The sequence below is a fragment of the Antennarius striatus genome, chromosome 8 (genome assembly GCF_040054535.1).
Source record: "Antennarius striatus isolate MH-2024 chromosome 8, ASM4005453v1, whole genome shotgun sequence".
NCBI classification, from domain to species: domain Eukaryota; kingdom Metazoa; phylum Chordata; class Actinopteri; order Lophiiformes; family Antennariidae; genus Antennarius; species Antennarius striatus.
The window spans coordinates 24161876-24180976 of record NC_090783.1 but is presented as its reverse complement, the minus strand read 5'-3'; the positions used below and the strand labels follow the sequence as shown (position 1 = coordinate 24180976).

Below are 19101 nucleotides of genomic sequence, written 5' to 3'. Positions count from 1 at the left end.
CCGTCCCCTGGAAAACCCACTGCAGGGATTTCTCTTCCCCGTTTCTGGACATTTAAACACATTTTACAATTTAGCTCAAAATTGTTGTGGTGAACTTTGAGCCATCTGTGATCAATAAGCACTTTAACTCCCACACGCTTCACTTACGTTCACACTGAGTTAAAAACAACAGGGGCGGACGGAATATCAAGGAGCACGGGCTAAAGTCTGGAGTTGCTGTTTAATTTGACTGTAAGTAAAACTTCTGCTTTAATTACCGATGGTGGTTTATCGTAGCGTTTGTCCGTTTGTTGGGCAGCGTTCCCTTTCTCTTCAGATAATAGCCATGTGCCGTCTGAAGGCCTTCACAGCTTACTGTTCCATCACCGTTTCCAACATCTGCCTCCAGGTCTTCCTCCAGCCGGCTTGGCCCAGATATGCACCCAAACATATCCGTAGAGGAACCGGGCCAGAACATCTCTGACAGAAGGCTCGGGACACGTCCTGTGTGCTACAAAAGTCCTCCTGGCTTTAATTTGCTCTGCAAAACACAGAAGCAACCCTTATTGTCACGTTTTGGTCAGAAGCTCATCAAATCCAGATGAAGAAGGCTCCCAGCCGGCCATCAGTGGAGCTCCTGGGGGGGTTTGGATTCCCCCCTAGGCAGAGTTGTGAAGGATGGGTCTACACCTGGACGTGAGTCTGAGTCCTCCAGAGTGATTTCAGCTTCAACGGCTTCCTGAGGTGTTTAGGAGGAAGGCTGGACGGGTTCAGGGTCACCTGGTCCAGGTTTATTTACCATTTCTTATTTCTATTAGAAAACCACGACACTGAGTTTCACTCTTACGCTGATGACTCTCTGCTGCACCGCCCTCAGAGACCTCTCTCCATCCATCCGTCTCCTGGTTTTATTTCTTTATTTCTTCTCTGACATCCTGGAAACCTCTCAGGGGTGGGTTTTGATTCATCGCTGACACCTGACGCGCTGATAAACTCCAGATTCTTGTTCGTCTTACAGTTTTAGCTTTAAATGTCACACATGGCGTTGAATTAACGTCCCCACCGGCTTTGTAATCTGTAATAAAAATCTTTTCTCGCCGGCTTATCCTGTCCAGATCATTTTATCTTCTTTTCAAACAGAATTTATTACAAACACTGTAAACTTTTGATTTATGTATTACTATGAGTCTCTTATGTTTCTTACTTGATTCCATGTCTTGCAATCATTATATACCATGAACATTATGATTATAGTATTTCCTGCACTATAAGGTACACCAGACTATAAGGTACACTAGACTATAAGGGGCACTAGACTATAAGGGGCACAGGACTATAAGGGGCACAGGACTATAAGGTACACTAGACTATAAGGGGCACAGGACTATAAGGTACACTAGACTATAAGGGGCACAGGACTATAAGGTACACTGTCGGTTTTTGAGTAAATTAAGGATTTTAGGTACGTCTTATATTGCGGATAATCCTGTACCTCCAATGTGGGACAGAACCAAACTGACTGTTTGTGTCTTTTCTGTTAGAATGTGGGAATAGAGTCTAATAAAAATCCGAGCAGCATGAAATCCTCTCTGTTCTACTATCCTACACATTTCCCTTCTATTCATGAAACCAGCAGCGATTTGGAACACCTCTGCGTGTCCACGTCCCCCCCCCCTCCTCTGGTGCTATTTCCTTCTTCTCAATGAATTTAAAGCATCTCGGCTTCATATGCGTGGCATTCATCAGGAGCTCCAGATACTTGTTAGCCTTTGTTCCGAAACGGAGCTCTGGATTGTCGAGCATTCTCTATTCTGACGGGAGATATACAGTATATACGAGGAGAAGCACATAACGCTGGAAAACCCACAAATCACAGGTCTCATTTAGTTCTCTTTCTGTGTCTTAATTAGAGCCAAAGCAGGCTAATCACCTCCTTAGCAGACAGTATCGCTAATGAGACAGAGAGGGAGGAGCCGAGGGGGGAGGCAGGGGAGAGATCCACGTAATTGAGAGGAGCAGAAAAGGAAGGATAGTCGAGCAGAAAAGTGGCGGGGAATAAAGAAACGAGACGTGAGAGTGTTGGGAGTAAGTAGATTAGATGGAAGGAGGCAGAGGAGGAAGGGAATACAAAGAGAAAAGGGGAATTAAAATAAAGAGAGGAGAGATGTGGGTGGATGAAATAAATAAAGGGACCAGAGAGAAAATGAAGCGGGGAGTCGACAACAAAGCGAGAGGAGACGCTTCCAGGGAGACGGGGGACGGACGTACAGGAAGCAAACACAAATCAGGAAACTTGGGGAGACTGGCGGGATGGAGAGAGAAATAATGAGAGTCTCTTACCTCCCACAATGCCTCGGCCCCGGCTCCCCCCACCCCCCCGTCGGTGGTGGCGTCTCTTTTCATGCTGTCACCCTGTGAGTATCTGAATAGCCTTTTATTATTCAGCAGTCTGGGCAGGTCGTGAGGGGTCACGGCGTGCACACACACACACACGCACTCCGGCGTGACCCCGTGTGCACTCTCACACACACACACTCTCACACACACACACTCTCACACACACACACACACACACACACACAAGACCACCAAACTATCGCTATCCTCAGTTGACAACATGTGACAGTCCCTGATGCGTTCATTACAACGCCCGTCCACTATCTGTCCGCTGGATCTGCGGCGCCGGTCGCTCCCGGCGCCGACTCACCAGGGCTCGTGCACGCCGCGTGCAGGTGTACGTCTTCCCGTGTGTGACAGGAGGGAATGGAGATAAGAGCAACCAGCCGGTATCGGCTCCATCTTATCTGCTACACAGCCAGAAGCAGGTATACAAGCTAATTGGAAAGTGCCAGACGCGGGGCGGAGTCGACTGGTGAGACACGCGCTTCACCTTTCCAGCCCGGCGAGGAAGACGAGGGAATTGGCAGCTAAATAGAGAAGAAGAGACGCGGGGAGGAAACGACTGATGGAGAGAGCAAATTGATTCAGTGAAAATGAGACAAACCCAGAAAAATAAGAGGGGGGGGGGGCAGAACAAGAGGATGAGATAAGAGCTAGTGGGGGGGGGGGGGGGTAGATAGACCATCACCAAGTAGAAAATAACACGAGTAAAAACACCAATGATGTGCTGCTCTGTCTGCGACTGTATCGTCAGCGTCTGCCCCCCCCCCCATCCATACCCCCCCCCCCCCAGTAATGACTTGAATCCGCTCAGACCAGATCGGTATTTCCGATGTGGTCGTGTCCCCGCCTCACATCGCCCCGGCCGACCCGTCACAGGCGCTCAAACGCAACACGACGCTGAGACACCTGATGATCACCTGGTGGTCTCCCTTCAGGCTCCGCCCACTGAGGAAGAGGACCAAACACGTGACACGTGATGGGTCGCGACCCCACGTGGATCTACAGGCAGAGACATGTTGAAATCCTTTTTGAGAGGTAGAACATTCTGCTTTCAAAGGGTTACAGAAATAAAAAACAAAATAGAAATATTCAAAATATAAATAAGGAAATACTGGAAAATACGTCTATAGAATAGAGATAAAAATAAAAATAATAACAGCAAACTGACAAAAGAGGTGAAGAAGTCGTTATAGAGTGTCAGATAGCGGTAAGTAGCTAGTAAACATGCTAATTCCAGTGGTTTGTGAATGCTAGCTATCCTCCTGAGGAAGGGGAGGAGCTACACGGGGTGATGGCATCACCTCCCGTGGCGTCCGTCGCGAACCTCCACCAGTGGCTGATGGTGCTGTCATGTGACTCACCCCCGCACTATGCATGTTGTCTTCCCGTCATGTGACTCCTTCTGGTGCGAGACCCTGACGTGGCCAAAGGCTGATTGGTGATAATAGTTATTGATCAGGCAGGAGGTGACATGTTGGGTTCACCCCAGACGAGCGTGCGGGGGCCGGGTGTTAAACGTGAGCTCGCTGTAATCAGGCGTGTGTGGATGACGCCGCCGCGCATGTTGGAATGAATTTGCTTCATTATGATGGATGTTTGTTCAGTCGCTGCTCTAAAAGGGAGAAAAGGTAGAAGGGGCGTGATAATCAGCACCGTGAATGTGCTTTGGAGCATTGCATTGTGGGTACGTTTGAGTGTAACCTCACTTTGTCTCACAACTGTTTGTTTTGTGCCGGCGCTAATGGAGAGCTCTCCACTCTCCTGCCTCTGATGAGGCCCCTGGGAGTCCTCAGCAACATGTTTTTTCTTCCTTTTTATCGGAGTTTGTCGAAACTAAAACCGTGAGCGCTCCCTCGCCGTTTGCAATTTATTTGGCACAAGAAAATGTTCTCATGCAAAAAGTAAAAAAAAGAAATTGTTGGTTTTGTTTATTTATTTATTGCTAATAATACCCTTGAAATGATGAAGGCTTGACAGAACCGCTAAAATGACGGGCGACTCTCTCTCTACCCGTCTATCTATATATATATTTTTCCACATGCAATCGTTTAATTGATCTCTCGTTTTCTGCTAAATAAAAACCCACCGCATCATTCAAATTACAAATAATTGCCTTCCAGCCTAATAAGCACGGACGATTTAATGTGTAAGTTTTCCAAACGGCGTGTTTTGAAGGCAAACACTCCCACACTTACGTACATGTGAGTGACAGTAATCAGACGGTGAGGTAATCATTGCGCTGCTCCGGCAAACTAATCAATAAAACCAAATTAAAGGCGGCGGCATCGGCTTTAATTGTCGAGAGAATGAGGAATCGCATTGCCTCAAATTGGATACGCCTCCTGCGACGTCGTTTCCCCGTCAATCTCTCGCTCCATCCATCCATCCATCACTCCTCGCTCGTCTTTGCCCGATTTTGTCCATTTTCCATTTCTCGTCTTCCTGCTCATCCATTGCGATCCCTCCCTCCCTCCCCTCCCCACCCCCCCACTTTGCTGCTGAGCTGATTGAACATTTGCTGCTTGCTGTTTGGAGTCTGTCCCAAATCCCCTGCATAAACCAGAAACACGGTGTTAAAGCGTTCCTCCACAGAGACCAGCAGCTTGTGAAATACGTGACCAGTTTGTTCACGTTTGTAAGAACATCCCAGAGAGGAAACGGTTGTCACAGCGTCAGAGCCCACGTCAGCTCCTCCAGGTCCTCAAGGTGCTCCAGGTCCTCCTGGTCGCCCCTCATCCTGGAGTTCAGGGACTGCTCGGTTAGCCTGGAGTTGCTAGGTTAGCCTGTAGCTGTTGGGTTAGCCTGTAGCTGCTAAGCCACATGTGAAACACCTCGACTCACAAACACGTGTGTTCACTCTCAAGGTTGTCACTACAGTAATCCCTCGCACATTCGCGTATCGACACGCGTGACTTCACCTCATCGTGGATTTTTGGCAGACAGTCACATGATTCTGTCCTCGCATTCTATTGGCTGACATCCTGAAGTGCGTTAAGTTCTGTGAGTCTCTGACTTCTGTCAGACACAAAGTGTTTCAAACAGTCTATCAGAGTGTTTTAAAGGTGATACAGATAGAAGGTGGATTAGTATCAGTATGGGGGGGTTCAGGTTTAATATCAGTATGGGGGGGTTCAGGTTTAATATCAGGATGGGGGGGGTCAGAAACGTTTAAATTACACTAAATAATAAAATAGTTGTTCTATCGCAGAATTCGTTATTGGAGTGTGTTTCCTGGAACGCATTAACCAGGAGTAACAAGAGCACACTGTAATTGTGTTTTCTCGAGGTGGGGGTGAGAAGAGGTTGTGGACATCTGGGGGGGCCGGTGTAATCGCTGGAGTCTCCACTCCCACACATCCCTTCATTTCTCTTCTCAATTCTTTCTTTGTTACCCCCGCATTTCATTTTCCTCCCCCCTTACCTTTCAACTCCCCCCTCCTCTCTGAGGAACTACTTCTTTACACTCCTTGACCCTTCCTCCCCCCTCCCCATCCCCACCCCACCCCCCTCCTCAGGCTTTTATCGAGCCCAAACATATTTCAGTGGGTGCCTCCACCTTTCCACGCTCCTGTCACTTCATCATCCTCTACTGCCCCGTTCCCTCGCTCCTTCACCCCCCCAGCCCCTCCATCACCCCCCAGCCCCTCCATCACCCCCCAGCCCCTCCTTCACCCCCCCAGCCCCTCCATCACCCCCCAGCCCCTCCATCACCCCCCATCCGTCCCTCCGTTCCACAGCTGGCAGCTCTCAGAACCTCAGGAATCGTAAATCTGGTGTGGCTCCAGGAAGTGGGTCACTGGGGGACACTTCAGCGTGGTGAGGGGGCAACCCTTCAGAATCACCTCCTGTGAGCACGCCAGCATGAACACGCGTGCACACACACACACACACACACGCGTGTGGTAGAGCACACGGATCGGTTTTATGGATGTCTGGTTGTTAAACAGAGGAGCTTCAGTCCAGGTCGTGTTGTTCTCACCTCCAGTCCATCAGGGACAACGGGGGCCCAAACCCCCCACCAGAGAACCCCCCACCAACAGAGGACCCCCACCCATCAGAGAACCCCCACCCATCAGAAGACCCCCACCCACCACCCGTGTGTGTGTGTGCATGTGTGTGTGTTCATGTGTGTATCTCTGGTTTGTTGTCCATCTCTACGGCGCTGCTACACACACGCTAACGTTTCCTCATTTAAACAGGATAGCAGCTCTCTGATTGGCTGGAGGCTGCAGGTCGTGACCTCGGCTTCGGCTTCTTAATCAAAGTCATTCCAACGAGAAAAAGAACAACTTTGTCTGAGCATCAATCACCAGCGATCAGTGTGTGTGTGTGTGTGTGTGTGTGTGTGTGTGTGTGTGTGTGTGTGTGTGTGTGTGTGTGTGTGTGTGTGTGTGTGTGTGTGTGTGTGTGTGTGTGTGTGTGTCACCGGTCAGAACCAGCATCCCGCCGCCTTCACGAAGCCTCGTCCTCATTTCCTGCCCGACACGCCGCTCCGTCAGAAGAATTGCCCCAAATGGGACCCATTCAGGTTGGTGTGCGGGGGTGTGTGGGGGCGTCTGGGGGAGCGTTCCCTTTCTAAAACACTAATCCCCGCGTCCCAAATTAGCTGTCCGTCATCAGCTGGACCGACACTGGAGCGGGGAAGAGACAGTCCCCCACAAATCAACAAGCTGTCAATCACACACACACACACACACACACACACACACACACACACACACACACACACACACACACACACACACACACACACACACACACACACACACACACACACACACACTCAAGGCCAGTAAGAACAAGCTGTGTTCTCTCCATTAATCCAAGGTGACTCCTGTAAAGTGTTCTATGTGGCAGCGAAGCCTCCTCTGTTCTAGTTAGAATAAATCTATTTATCTTTCCTGCAGTAGAATTTAATAAAGACTCTCTGATCACAAAATAAATCCACTTCTGCTGGTTTTTGGAACTTTAATGTCATGAAATCAACGTTAAAGTAGAATACATTTTAAAAGAAAAGAAACGATAAACACGTCGGTTAGCTTAGCGTAGCATCCACATCAGAGCGAGAGTGGAAGGAAGAAGTGAGCTAACCGTTACGCTAACGCGGATCGCATTTATTTATTTATTCAGCACAAAAAAAGCCTGAATAATTTATTCCTAAAATGAAGCTAAGCTAACAACGGTCCTGCGTGCGTCTTCATTCACAATGGTGCAGATGTGAAAGTGTTATTGATCCGCTCTTGGCAAGGAAGCAAATATCATGATATAATATCACAAACACATTATTATTACTTTCAGGGATCGATGGGAGTTATTTCCAGCTGCTAACGCCGCTAACGCTAAATAAGATCACCGGGTTGGAAAAACGCACAGTTTGAGAAGCAGAAGCTGCTGAAGACGCGTTCAGACAGAAGGTCCAGTCTGAGACGGCTGGCGCTCATTTGAAGGGTTTTATTCTAGTCATAGAAACTCACAGGGAGGCGTTCAGTGTTGGGGGGGGTGACTGTTTCTTTGTGTCACGTCTTGGTGAGGCGACACACCTCACTGTCAGCACCAATCCATCAAAGGAAGTGTGTGTGTGTGTGTGTGTGTGTGTGTTTGGAGCTGAGTATGAATCATAGGATGAACCAGAGTGAGGAAACAGCGCCTGTCGATGATTAGACACCCAAACCGTTTCTGCGCGTCGAACGAAGCTGCACCGGGACGTGGAACAGAACCAGGCTGACCGCTCTGCTGGGGCAACTGGGAACTCCATCCGGAGCACAGCCCTGACAGTTTCACAGATTTCCATGGAGGGTGGGGCAGACCGCCCGACGCAGTGGGTCCACGCAGATAAAACCAGACTTTGTTCTGCGCTGGCAGAGGAAACGGATGAATATTTTATACCCCCCCCCCCCACTGCATCAGTCAGTTAAAAAAGGGCCTAACAGGCTGTTTTTTGACTGGCTGTAACTAAAGGTGACCAGACACATTCCTGATTTGCCCCCATAGTTCCACCCACTGGGGCAATAAACGTGTCGCCCCAACTGGTGACATCGCCTGCAATATGCTGGAAGGGGGGGGGGATTGCTCCTGCACACTGAGCAAGAACAAGGCATGGATACACACACACACACACACACACACACACACACACACACACACACACAAACAATTGATGAGCAGCGAGTCATAAAGTCATAAAGCTCTATGGACCCCTGATGAAAGCAGGGGGGGGGGGTAGAGCAGAACAGCCTCGAATGAATAACAATGAAAGCAGTGATGGGGTGGTGTGTGTGTGTGTGTGTGTGTGTGTGTGTGTGTGTGTGTGTGTGTGTGTGTGTGTGTGTGTGTGTGTGTGTGTAATGGGTGGTATCAACTTCTCCCTCCAGCATCAGTGAGAGTAAACCCAGTGCCCCCCCCCCCCGTCCCACCCCCTCCCGGAATGAAACCCACCAAATCGCTGCTAATTGAATAAATGACAATGAGCGGACAGACGAGGCGACAGATGCTCGCGTGCCTTTACAACCCCAGCCAATAGCATCAGCGCGCACGTGCGTGCGCGTACGCGCGCGTTGCGCACGCATTCCAAACGTGAACCCGCGGGTCCAGAGGCGCAGCTCCACGGTGAGCGCTCCTCCACCTGCTGCTCTTGACTCCGGTTTGGGGGCGGAGTGTGTGTGTGTGTGTGTGTGTGTGTGTGTGTGTGTGTGTGTGTGTGTGTGTGTGTATGTGTGTGTGTGTGTGTGTGTGTGTGTGTGTGTGTGTGTGTGTGTGTGTGTGTGTGTGTGTGTGTGTGTGTGTGTGTGTGTGTGTGTGTGTGTGTGTGTGTGTTATTGCCGTGATGATCTGGCGACAGACGTCTAATCCCCGCCGTCTCCTCACGGCTCCGGGGCCTCGGCGCGCAGCGGCGATAACGGCGGGAGCCGCGGCCGTTTGCCGGTTAGTGCTGATCATCCTGTTCGCGGAGACGCTGATCGGAGCTTCAGAGCCGCCCGCGGATCAATAAAAACGATCATCGGGGGGAGCTGAAGGCGCGAGGAGTTAAACACCAAACCCTCGCCATCCGCGCACCTGCCGCAGAGGATGGATGTTGGAGCTCCATTAACCGGAATAAAGCCGTGTTTGTTCGGCTCCTCTGGTTATGTAGCGTGGATAAATGTATTAAGGCCCCATCTGCTTTTTACTTAGATTAACCCCCCCATTCTATACATTGATTGTTTTATTCTGCGCAGTGTTTAAGACCCCAGCTCACCCCCACCCCCTCCAACTCTGCGTCTTTTTCTTTCTTTCTTCCATAAACTCCTGCGCTGACTTTGTTCTCCAAATGTGATTATCTTCTCCGGGACTGGGGTGGAAGGGGGGGTAGAGGGGGTAATTGCATTACCGCATTGTGAACATTTGGGGGCTATGGAGATGCTTCGCGCCCCCGTAACCAACCTGTTTAAATATGACGCGCACTGGTGGTGAAAGATGTGCAAAAAGAAGGGGTGAGAGCGCAAACATTCTGCAGACGTGAAAGGAGCAGCAGACACCGGGAGGGGGGAGAAAAGTTTTCCGCCTTATTGTGGGGGGGGGGGGGCGCTCTGGGTGTAAAACTCGGGGATATTGGATCAGATATTGTTTCTGACGCGCGGCTTTACGCGCCGATCAGCCCACACGCCATCAGATGATTTCTTCTTTTATTGCATTCCATATAGAAAAGAACAGCTGGTGGCGCCTCGTTCTTTTTATCCGTGTCTATTTCTTAAGGTTAATTATGTTTCCGTTGGGGGGGGGGGCGGTGGGGGGCCCTGCGTTCAGTCCTCAGAGCTGCGACTTCATTTTTACGCACAAAACACAACAACAACCACCTCACACTGACGCGTCTTTAATGTGTGAATGGATCTGGAAAAGCTGATATTTATATTTATTCTACAACCTACACCCCCCCACCCCCCCCACACACACACACATTATAACTCATTTCCTCATGTGTGGACTCCACTGGAGTCCTATTTGATCGGTACCTGTGCCAAAACACTGCGCGTAATGGTCCCAGTTGTGCATTAGACAAACATTAGGACCCCCCCCCCCTCCACACCCCCCCCCCATCTGATTGCATTCATCTCATCCCTCTGTTTATGTTTGTATCTCATGAGTGAGGCTTTTTTTGTGCGCCTGTCCTAACCGGTTGGTTTTGGATGTTTCTGCTCGTTATCTGAGATCCCCCCAGCGTGGGGGGTGGGGGTGGGGGTGGAATGTGTGTGTGTGTGTGTGTGGGGGGGGGGGGGGGGTTGAAGTGATGTCGAACTGATCCATGCACGGGAACAGAGCTGTTCCTCGGCGTGACCAACTCTTTAAAGGCATTCATGAGAGTCCGACTGTCTTTTTTACGCGATTCTCCACGCGGATTATTCCCCCCCCAGCTTCAACCACAGCCGTGAGGCGCGCTGCCCCCCCAAAACAAACATCCACAGCTAAGTGGGGGGGGGGGGGTTATGCGTGGGAATGAGGACCTCAGAAAGTCCGCGCTGACGCCAGGGCACCCGTTATTCACCGGGGGTGACAGACGGTTATTGCCGCTCGGTAACGGATCCAAACCGCGGTTTGGTTCAGATGACTCCATCTTTCACGCGTCTGTTAATGAGGGCTCAGTCTGCGGGTTTCCATGCTGGATGGGGGGCTGTGGGTTGGGGGGGTAGAACAGACGCGGAGCGACAAAGTCGTAAACCTCTGTGAGGTTTTACTGCAGCAGAAAAGCGAGCGGCTGAGCCTGAATGGAGGTTTTCTCTTTTTCTTTTGGTGTTTTAGTTTCTTCTCTGTTCATGATCACCACTCTGAGAAAGTGGGGAGAGTGAACCCCCCCAAAGGGCGGGGTTTTTATTTTCTATCCCCCGCGGTCTCCTTTTCCTCTCCTCTTGCGCCTCCTCCTCCTCCTCCTCTGGAGATCTCGGTGACCACCAGCTCTCCCTCTCTCTCTTTTTCTTTCAGATGCTTTGTCCTCCTCGGGTTGTGAATAGGAATCCGCGGCTGATCTACAACTACTTTGGTCTGAGGCGGGTTATTTTTGGGCAAGTCTTGTGCACGGGCACCTCAAACGGAGAGAGGGAGCGGAAGAGAGCGCACAAGAGGCGCACAAGAGCAGACGCAGGAGGGAGACGCACGGATCCAGTGGCGCACTCGGACACTGGATGCTCCCCGCGACGAGGGGATGAATCAAGACGCACAGTTTCACGGTTTTTTCTAAGGATATTATTGAAACTTAATTGAGCGAGCTTGAATTGAAAAACTGAGGCGTTTTTCTGTTTTTGAACTCGCTCCGTGGATTCCGTGGAGAGAGGAATGCAGCTGCTGGCTGGGGGAGAGGACTCTTCGTAAGTTTCAGCTGGAATCGACCTTTTTTTTGCGTCTTGGAGCTTTTTTTTTTTTCATCTGCTTCCACAAAAAAAATAAAAAAATAAAAACCAGGAAGGATGAAAGGACAGTTTGTGATCAGGATGTGGAAAGTTGTTGCCGTCTTGGCGTTGGCTGCGCAACACGTCACCTGTAAGACCCTGAAATATCAGATTTACGAGGAGCAGAAGGTCGGGACGGTGATTGCGCGTTTGAGGGAAGACGTGGCTGATGTTCTGGCTAAACTTCCCAGCGCGGTGTCGCTCCGTTTCCGCGCCATGCAGAGAGGCGGCACCTCGTTCCTCGCGGTGCGCGAACAGGATGGAGAAATCAGCATCAGGACCAAAATCGATCGCGAGAAACTCTGCGAGAAAAATCTCAACTGCTCGATCCAGTTCGACGTGCTGACCCTCCCCACGGAGCACCTGCAGCTGTTCCACGTCGAGGTGGAGGTGCTGGACATCAACGACAACGCGCCCCAGTTCGCCCGCGCCGTCATCCCCATCGAGATCTCGGAGAGCGCGGCCGTGGGAGCGCGCATTCCCCTGGACAGCGCCACGGACCCAGACGTGGGGGAGAACTCGCTCTACACGTACGCGTTGGAGCCCAACAGCTTCTTCAAGCTGGACATCCAGTCCCGGACCGACGGGGCCAAGTACGCGGAGCTGGTGGTGCTCCGGGAGCTGGACCGGGAGGTGCGCTCCGGTTACCAACTCCAGTACGCGGCTTCCGACAGGGGCGTCCCCCCCAGGACGGGTTCCACCCTCCTCAGGATCAACGTGGCCGACTCCAACGACAACAGCCCGGTGTTTGAGAAGTCCTCCTACGTCATCAACCTCCCGGAAAACGCACCTGTTGGCTCCCTGCTCATCGACCTGAACGCCACCGACGCCGACGACGGCACCAACGCCAAGATCGTCTACTCCTTCAGCAGTCACGTGTCCCCCAAGATCATGGAGACGTTCAAGATCAACCCGGACAGCGGTCACCTGACCCTCATCCGGCGCGTGGACTACGAGGCGGTCAGCTCCTACGACATCGACGTCCAGGCGCAGGACATGGGTCCCAACTCCATGCCGGCTCACTGCAAGATCCTGGTGAAGGTGGTGGACGTGAACGACAACAAGCCCGACATCAGCATCAACCTCATGTCGTCCCAGGGGAACGGAGACGCCGCCTACATCTCAGAGGCGTCTCCTCTGGACACCTTCGTGGCTCTGGTGCGCGTGGAGGACCTGGACTCCGCCCTGAACGGGGAGGTGGAGTGTAAGCTCCACGGGCAGGGCGTCTTCAAGCTGCAGAGGACCTACGAGAACAACTACATGATCCTGACCAACGTGTCTCTGGATCGAGAGAAGAGGTCAGAGTTCAGCCTGACGGTGGTGGCGGAGGACCGGGGCACCCCCAGCCTCTCCACCGTCAAACACTTCACCGTTCACGTGACGGACGAGAACGACAACCTGCCGCGCTTCGAGAAGGGGCGCTACGAGATCTTCAAATCGGAGAACAACGCCCCCGGGGCGTACCTGACCTCCATCCTGGCCACCGATCCCGACCTGGACACCAACGGGCAGGTGAGCTACTCCATCCTGGAGAACTCGGTCCACGGGACGTCCATCTCCACCTACGTCACCATCGACCCGTCCAACGGCGCCATCTACGCCTTGCGCACCTTCGATCGCGAAGACGTGAGTCGCATCTCCTTCATCGTCCAAGCCAAAGACGCGGGGAAGCCGTCGCTGCTCAGCAACGCCACGGTGGTCCTGAACATCCTGGACGAGAACGACAACCCCCCGGTCATCGTGGTCCCCCAGCTGTGGAACTACACCGCCAGCGTGCCCGCCTCCAAGTTCACCGAGGCCGGCCACCTGGTGACGGTCGTCAGGGCGACCGATCGAGACACGGGGGTCAACGCCGAGCTGGTTTGCTCCATCGTCGGCGGCAACGAGGAGGGCTTCTTCATCATCGACCCCAGGACCTGTGAAATCCACGCCAACGCCAGCCTGGAGAACTTCCCCCACGAGAACGCTGAGCTGACGGTGGTGGTGAGAGACCAGGGGCGGGAGAGCCTCAGCGCCAAGGCGGTGCTGAAGATCACCCTCTACGAGAACATGGAGAACCCCGTCCAGGTGATGGACCAGGGGGAGTCCGCCCTGGACGCGTCCCTGATCATCATCATCTCGCTGGGGGCCATCTGCGCCGTGCTGCTGGTCATCATGGTGGTGTTCGCCGCCCGCTGCAACCGGGAGAAGAAGGACCACAGGAACTCCTACAACTGCCGGGTGGCGGAGTCCACCCACCAGCACCACCCCAAGAAGCCCTCCCGCCAGATCCACAAGGGCGACATCACCCTGGTGCCCACCGTCAACGGCACGCTGCCAATCAGAGCGCACCACCGCTCGCCGTCGGCCACGCCCCCCATGGATAGAGCCCAGATCCAGAATCGACAGAACCACCACAGCCGCCAGTCGCTCAACAGCCTGGTGACCATCTCGTCCAATCACATCCCGGAGAGCTTCGCCCTGGAACTGGCACACGCAACTCCTCCGGTGGAGGTGAGACACACACACACACACACACACACACACACACACACACACACACACACACACACACTAGCCTCCTCATCCTGTCTCTGTCCGTTGTCGCGGCGACAGAACGACTGACTCATTAACGCCGTTGATGATTTTGGACGTGTCGTTTGTCTTTCCCCTTGTTTACATCCTGTCACCATCACCTTCATCATAACCACCCCCCCCTTTAACAGCCCCCCACCCTCCACCCCCACCCCCCCAAACCCATCACCACCATCTTTTGTTTGGTTACCACATCATCCATTTTACATCGCCCAGTTTTGCCTCCTCTTCATCATCCATCTTGTGTTTACTCATCCGATATTTTGTCTCCTTGTTCTCTCCTCCTCCTCTTTTTTTTTTTTTTTTGCCCCATCTTTATTTACCCGTCTGTTATTCATCCCCCCCTTTTTTTCTGTTTCTTTTTGTTTGTTTTATTTCGTTTCTTATTTTCGGATATAGCAAGTCTCACAGCTTCTGTCCATGCTCCATCAGGGCCAGTACCAGCCCAGACCCAGTTTCCGTGGCAACAAATACTCCCGCAGCTACAGGTAATTTACCCCGATCCCTCAGCCCCCCCCCCCCCCCCCCACTCCCCTCTACCACCACCCACCCCCCCGAAAGATTTTCCTTTGTTTACTTTTGAAACCACTTGTTCCTCATTGTGTATCACATGTTTCCACCTGATTGGCTGTCGGTTGGTGGCGTCCGTGTAGATCATGGTTGGATGGCGTGTTTTTTTGTCGTGTTCCAGTTGTCATGCCAATTCCATTCACTCCAAAAAGCAGGAAACTTCATTTGTTGCGTGTGCATCCGCCGTCACCCTCCTCTTGCTATCTGCAAACCATCATGAGGGATTTATCAGCGCCCCTAGTGGCGACTGTGGGTAATTTCTGGAAGGGATTTATGGTGTCTAGAGATATGACGGACGGTTTCTACGCGGGGGTGGTCTCTCTGGACGGGTTCCATCATCCCACCAGCAGAGGGCGCTGACCTCCTCTTCCTTATTCCAGGTATGCATTACAAGACATGGACAAGTTCAGCCTGAAGGACAGCGGCCGTGGGGACAGCGAGGCGGGGGACAGTGACTGTGACCTGGGGAGGGAGTCCCCCGTGGACAGGCTGCTGCTGGGGGAGGGCTTCTCTGACCTGATCCACCTTGAAATGCACCACCGCCTCCACCCAGGTGAGCCCTCAGTGATGTCATCCGTCACATGTGTGACCTTTAACCTGGACGGCTGTTTCAGACTCTTCCAGAGTTTATTGTACAACTGGATTAAATGACAGCAATCTCTCGTTCTTTGCGGTTAATGCGTTCCAGGAACCACACGGGATTAACGAATGTTGCGATATCTCGACCAACTATCGTATTATTTAGGGTAATTTAAAGGTTTCTGACCCCCCCCCCATACTGATACTAAACCACCTTCTGTCTGTATCACCTTTAAAACTCTGATAGACTGTTTAAAACACCTTTGTGTCTCACGGAAGTCAGAGACTGACGGAACGTAGAACACCTCAGGATGCTGTCAGCCAATAGAATGCGAGTACGGTATCATGTGACCACCTACTAAAAATCCACGATGAGGTGAAGTCGTGAACGTCTGGGAACTGAAAACGCCGGAGAAGCAGGACTGAATCGTTCTGTCCTACGACACAACGTCAGGCCTGAACCCATTACTTGCCTCCACCTGCCCCAATACCCCCCCCCCCCGGACACAATCCCTATTGTGTTCATCCCTATTCATCCACATAGTCCTCATTTCCACGCTCGTTATCACACTAAGTGAGGTGACGTGTGTGTGTGTGTGTGTGTGTGTGTGTGTGTGTGTGTGTGTGTGTGTGTGTTATCTGGCCCCAAGTTAGCGTCGCGTTGCTAAAATCCTCCCTGGAGCGCGGATGAGCTGCCTGTCACTCATCGGAGACGACTGTTCCTTCCCTTCCCTCCCCTCCTGTTCGTTCCCTTTCTGCCCCCCCCTGAGTGACAGTCGTACACTTTCATGTCTGAACTGAGGAGAATTCATCGTAATTGCTTTTAGAATGATATCATTCTCTCTCTCTTCCACTTCCTGTGTTCCTCCCTCGTTCTGGGCGCCTCGGCCTCCGTCTCTCTCTCTCTCGTTTCTCTACCTGTTCACGTCTCTATCGCCGCCGCCGCCGCCGCGGAGGGAAGCGAGGACGTTTCTCTATCTCCTTTGTTTCTCAAAGACTTAAGGTGTCCCCCCCCCATCCTCTTTCTCTATCTTTTATGCTAATGTGGAGAAAAAAAAGGGCGAGGGAAAGAGATAATGGGCCGAGAGGGAGGATTATCGCTGTTTCTCTTCAATGGATTTCATTTGTTTAGATTTTTCTATTTAGACGGTTTTCATTCTGGATATGATAAAGAAACCAAACAAGCGAATCCTCGACGAGATGGAGCCCCACGTTACGTTCACATCCGCCAGTGATGCGTTTGAGCGCATCTCGTACTTCCAATCCTCTTCTTTGGGTCGTCCTTTGATTGTTTTTGGACTCAGATCTCAGTGTGTGAACGGAGCTGACACTTAGTGTGGGGGGGCGGAGGATTTCCCCTCTAATCTGTCTGATTTCTGCACACTTTAAAAACACAAAAACGTTTTTATCACACCTGGCTGGCGTCTCAGTGGTGGTTCTACCTGAATTCTGACATTTATGTCACTGTAGTTGAACCTGTAAGCTCAGATTTATTTCACAGGAAGTGCTAAAATGAATTTCCTGTTTGTTTTCACCAGTCCGGTGACACGCCCCTAACCTGTTCACCTAGACAGGAACCGGACTAATGACACGCCCCTAACCTGTTCACCTGGACAGGAACCGGACTAATGACACGCCCCTAACCTGTTCACCTGGACAGGAACCAGTCTGGTGACACGCCCCTCGCCCTAACTAGTAGAACTATTTTTTATCCCATGTTCTGATTGGCTGTTGGTTTGTCTCTTGTCCCCCCCCCTGCAGCCATGAGACTGTGCACAGATGAATGCCGCGTCCTGGGACACTCTGACCAGTGCTGGATGCCCCCCCTGTCCTCCACCGCCTCCTCCGCTGACTACCGCAACAACATGTACATCCCCGGGGAGGAGTCCTCCCAGCAGCCCCCCATCGAAGACGACCAGTCCTCCGTCGACTCCGAGTGCCGCAAGAGCTTCTCCACTTTTGGAAAGGAGTCTGGGAACGAGGAGGGGGATGCTGGGGGGGTGGCGGCCCCAGGAGGGAGCGATGGCTGTGCGGCGGGGGGGGCCGGCTCCCTCCTCACAGAGATGAACTCTGTGTTCCAGAGGCTCCTCCCGCCTAACATGGACTCCTACGCAGAGTGCACCGAAACAAGCCCCCCCTCAGCATCCTCAGAGAAGGGGAACGGGCGTGGCAGCAGCATCGCTGGTAACCTTAGTAACAATGCCGTTCCTCAGGACAACCGGAGGGGGCTGTTGCCGGGCGGGAAAGGCCCTGCCTACCCTCCGGGCGTGGCTGCCTGGGCGGCCAACACCCACTACCTGAACCCCGGAAGCGGATCTGTGGGGGGCAACGTCTCCTCCTCCTCTTCGCCCTCCTCCGCGTCCGGCGCCAACTGCCCCAACGGACAAGCGTCGCACCTCAAGTGGCTGCCGGCCATGGAGGAGATCCCCGAGAACTACGAGGAGGACGACTTCGACGGGGTGTTCCATCAGGGTCACCCGGGGGTCAAGCGCGGCGACGGGCGCCACGAGGCGGGCGTGGACAGCAGCGAGCTGGTCCACGAGATCAACAAGCTGCTGCAGGACGTCAGGCAGAACTAGAGCGCCTGTTCTCCGTGCCCACGTTTCTACTCTACGCCGATGACTGTTTCCTGTTCCTAGTCACGCTCGTCTTGTTTACTTTTACCAAATATCTTCTTTTCCTCTCGGCGCCGTGAGATTTCCACAGTGAAAAGTAAAGACCGGCGTGATGGAGGCGACTTAGAGGCATCTAAAACGAGCGCTCCCTGAACAGATTGCGTCCTTGTTATTACAGTCTGTGAAAGTTGCTTGAACAAGTGATTTCTAACGTAATCCCACCAACTGAAACTGTACCCGATGTTTACAGCAGCGTGAACACACCCACCGGGGGCGGGGGGGGCTACTGTACGATATTGTAAAGTGTGTGTTTGGAAAAAAAAACAAAACAGCTAACTCACTTGAATATTGTGCGACGTCTCCTGTTTGGTTATCTTGGAATGTAACTGTACAATTTGATCTTTGTATTTTAAAAATACGCCTCTTTCAACTTCTCTATATTTATATGTGTCATGTATGTTTGTACAGGAAAAGAAAAAGAAATGTCTATTTTTTATATTTGTCACTGCATGTCTTAATATCACTCAACGTGTCCCGTCCCCCCCCGCCCCCCTGAGGCGTGATTATTTTATAAAGCAATTGTATTTAATTTTGTTATTGAATGTGTGTATTAAAAAGTAATGACATTCCCAATGCAGCTCCACGTTGGACGTTGTTTTCCGTATGGTGACCGTTGGATGGATCAAATAAAGTGGACGTGTTCGTAACATCGCGTCTGGAACGTTGCGAAGGACGATAACGACACGTCTTCTCGGGTCGTCGCGTATTTTATTACGTCCGGCTTCAAAGCGGTCTGCCAATGCAGATAGAAAGATGAAAGAAAAAGCACATTACTTTTTAGGGGATAAAAATAATGAAGTTGACCTTGAGAAAGCTAGGTCAAGGTCAAATGTCAACTTTTGTACATTTTTTCTGCACATATCTCAGGAACCGGATAAGATAGAAAGACGAAACAAAAGGCGTAA

General features: G+C 51.8%; 1 protein-coding gene across 2 annotated transcripts; it reads left to right on the top strand.

The window, feature by feature from the left end:
• The first annotated feature begins 11201 nt into the window (after positions 1-11201).
• pcdh18a (protocadherin 18a) lies at positions 11202-18720 on the top strand. Of its 2 annotated transcripts, none has more exons than XM_068321344.1 (4): positions 11202-14291; positions 14805-14860; positions 15323-15495; positions 17283-18720. In XM_068321344.1, the coding sequence occupies exons 1-4, from the start codon at positions 11817-11819 to the stop codon at positions 18098-18100; spliced, it is 3522 nt and encodes a 1173-aa protein (XP_068177445.1). In that variant the 5' UTR covers positions 11202-11816; the 3' UTR covers positions 18101-18720. The 2 variants fall into 2 exon arrangements, with proteins under 2 accessions (XP_068177445.1, XP_068177444.1); XM_068321343.1 differs by having other exon boundaries at positions 14772-14860.
• Positions 18721-19101: the final 381 nt, after the last annotated feature.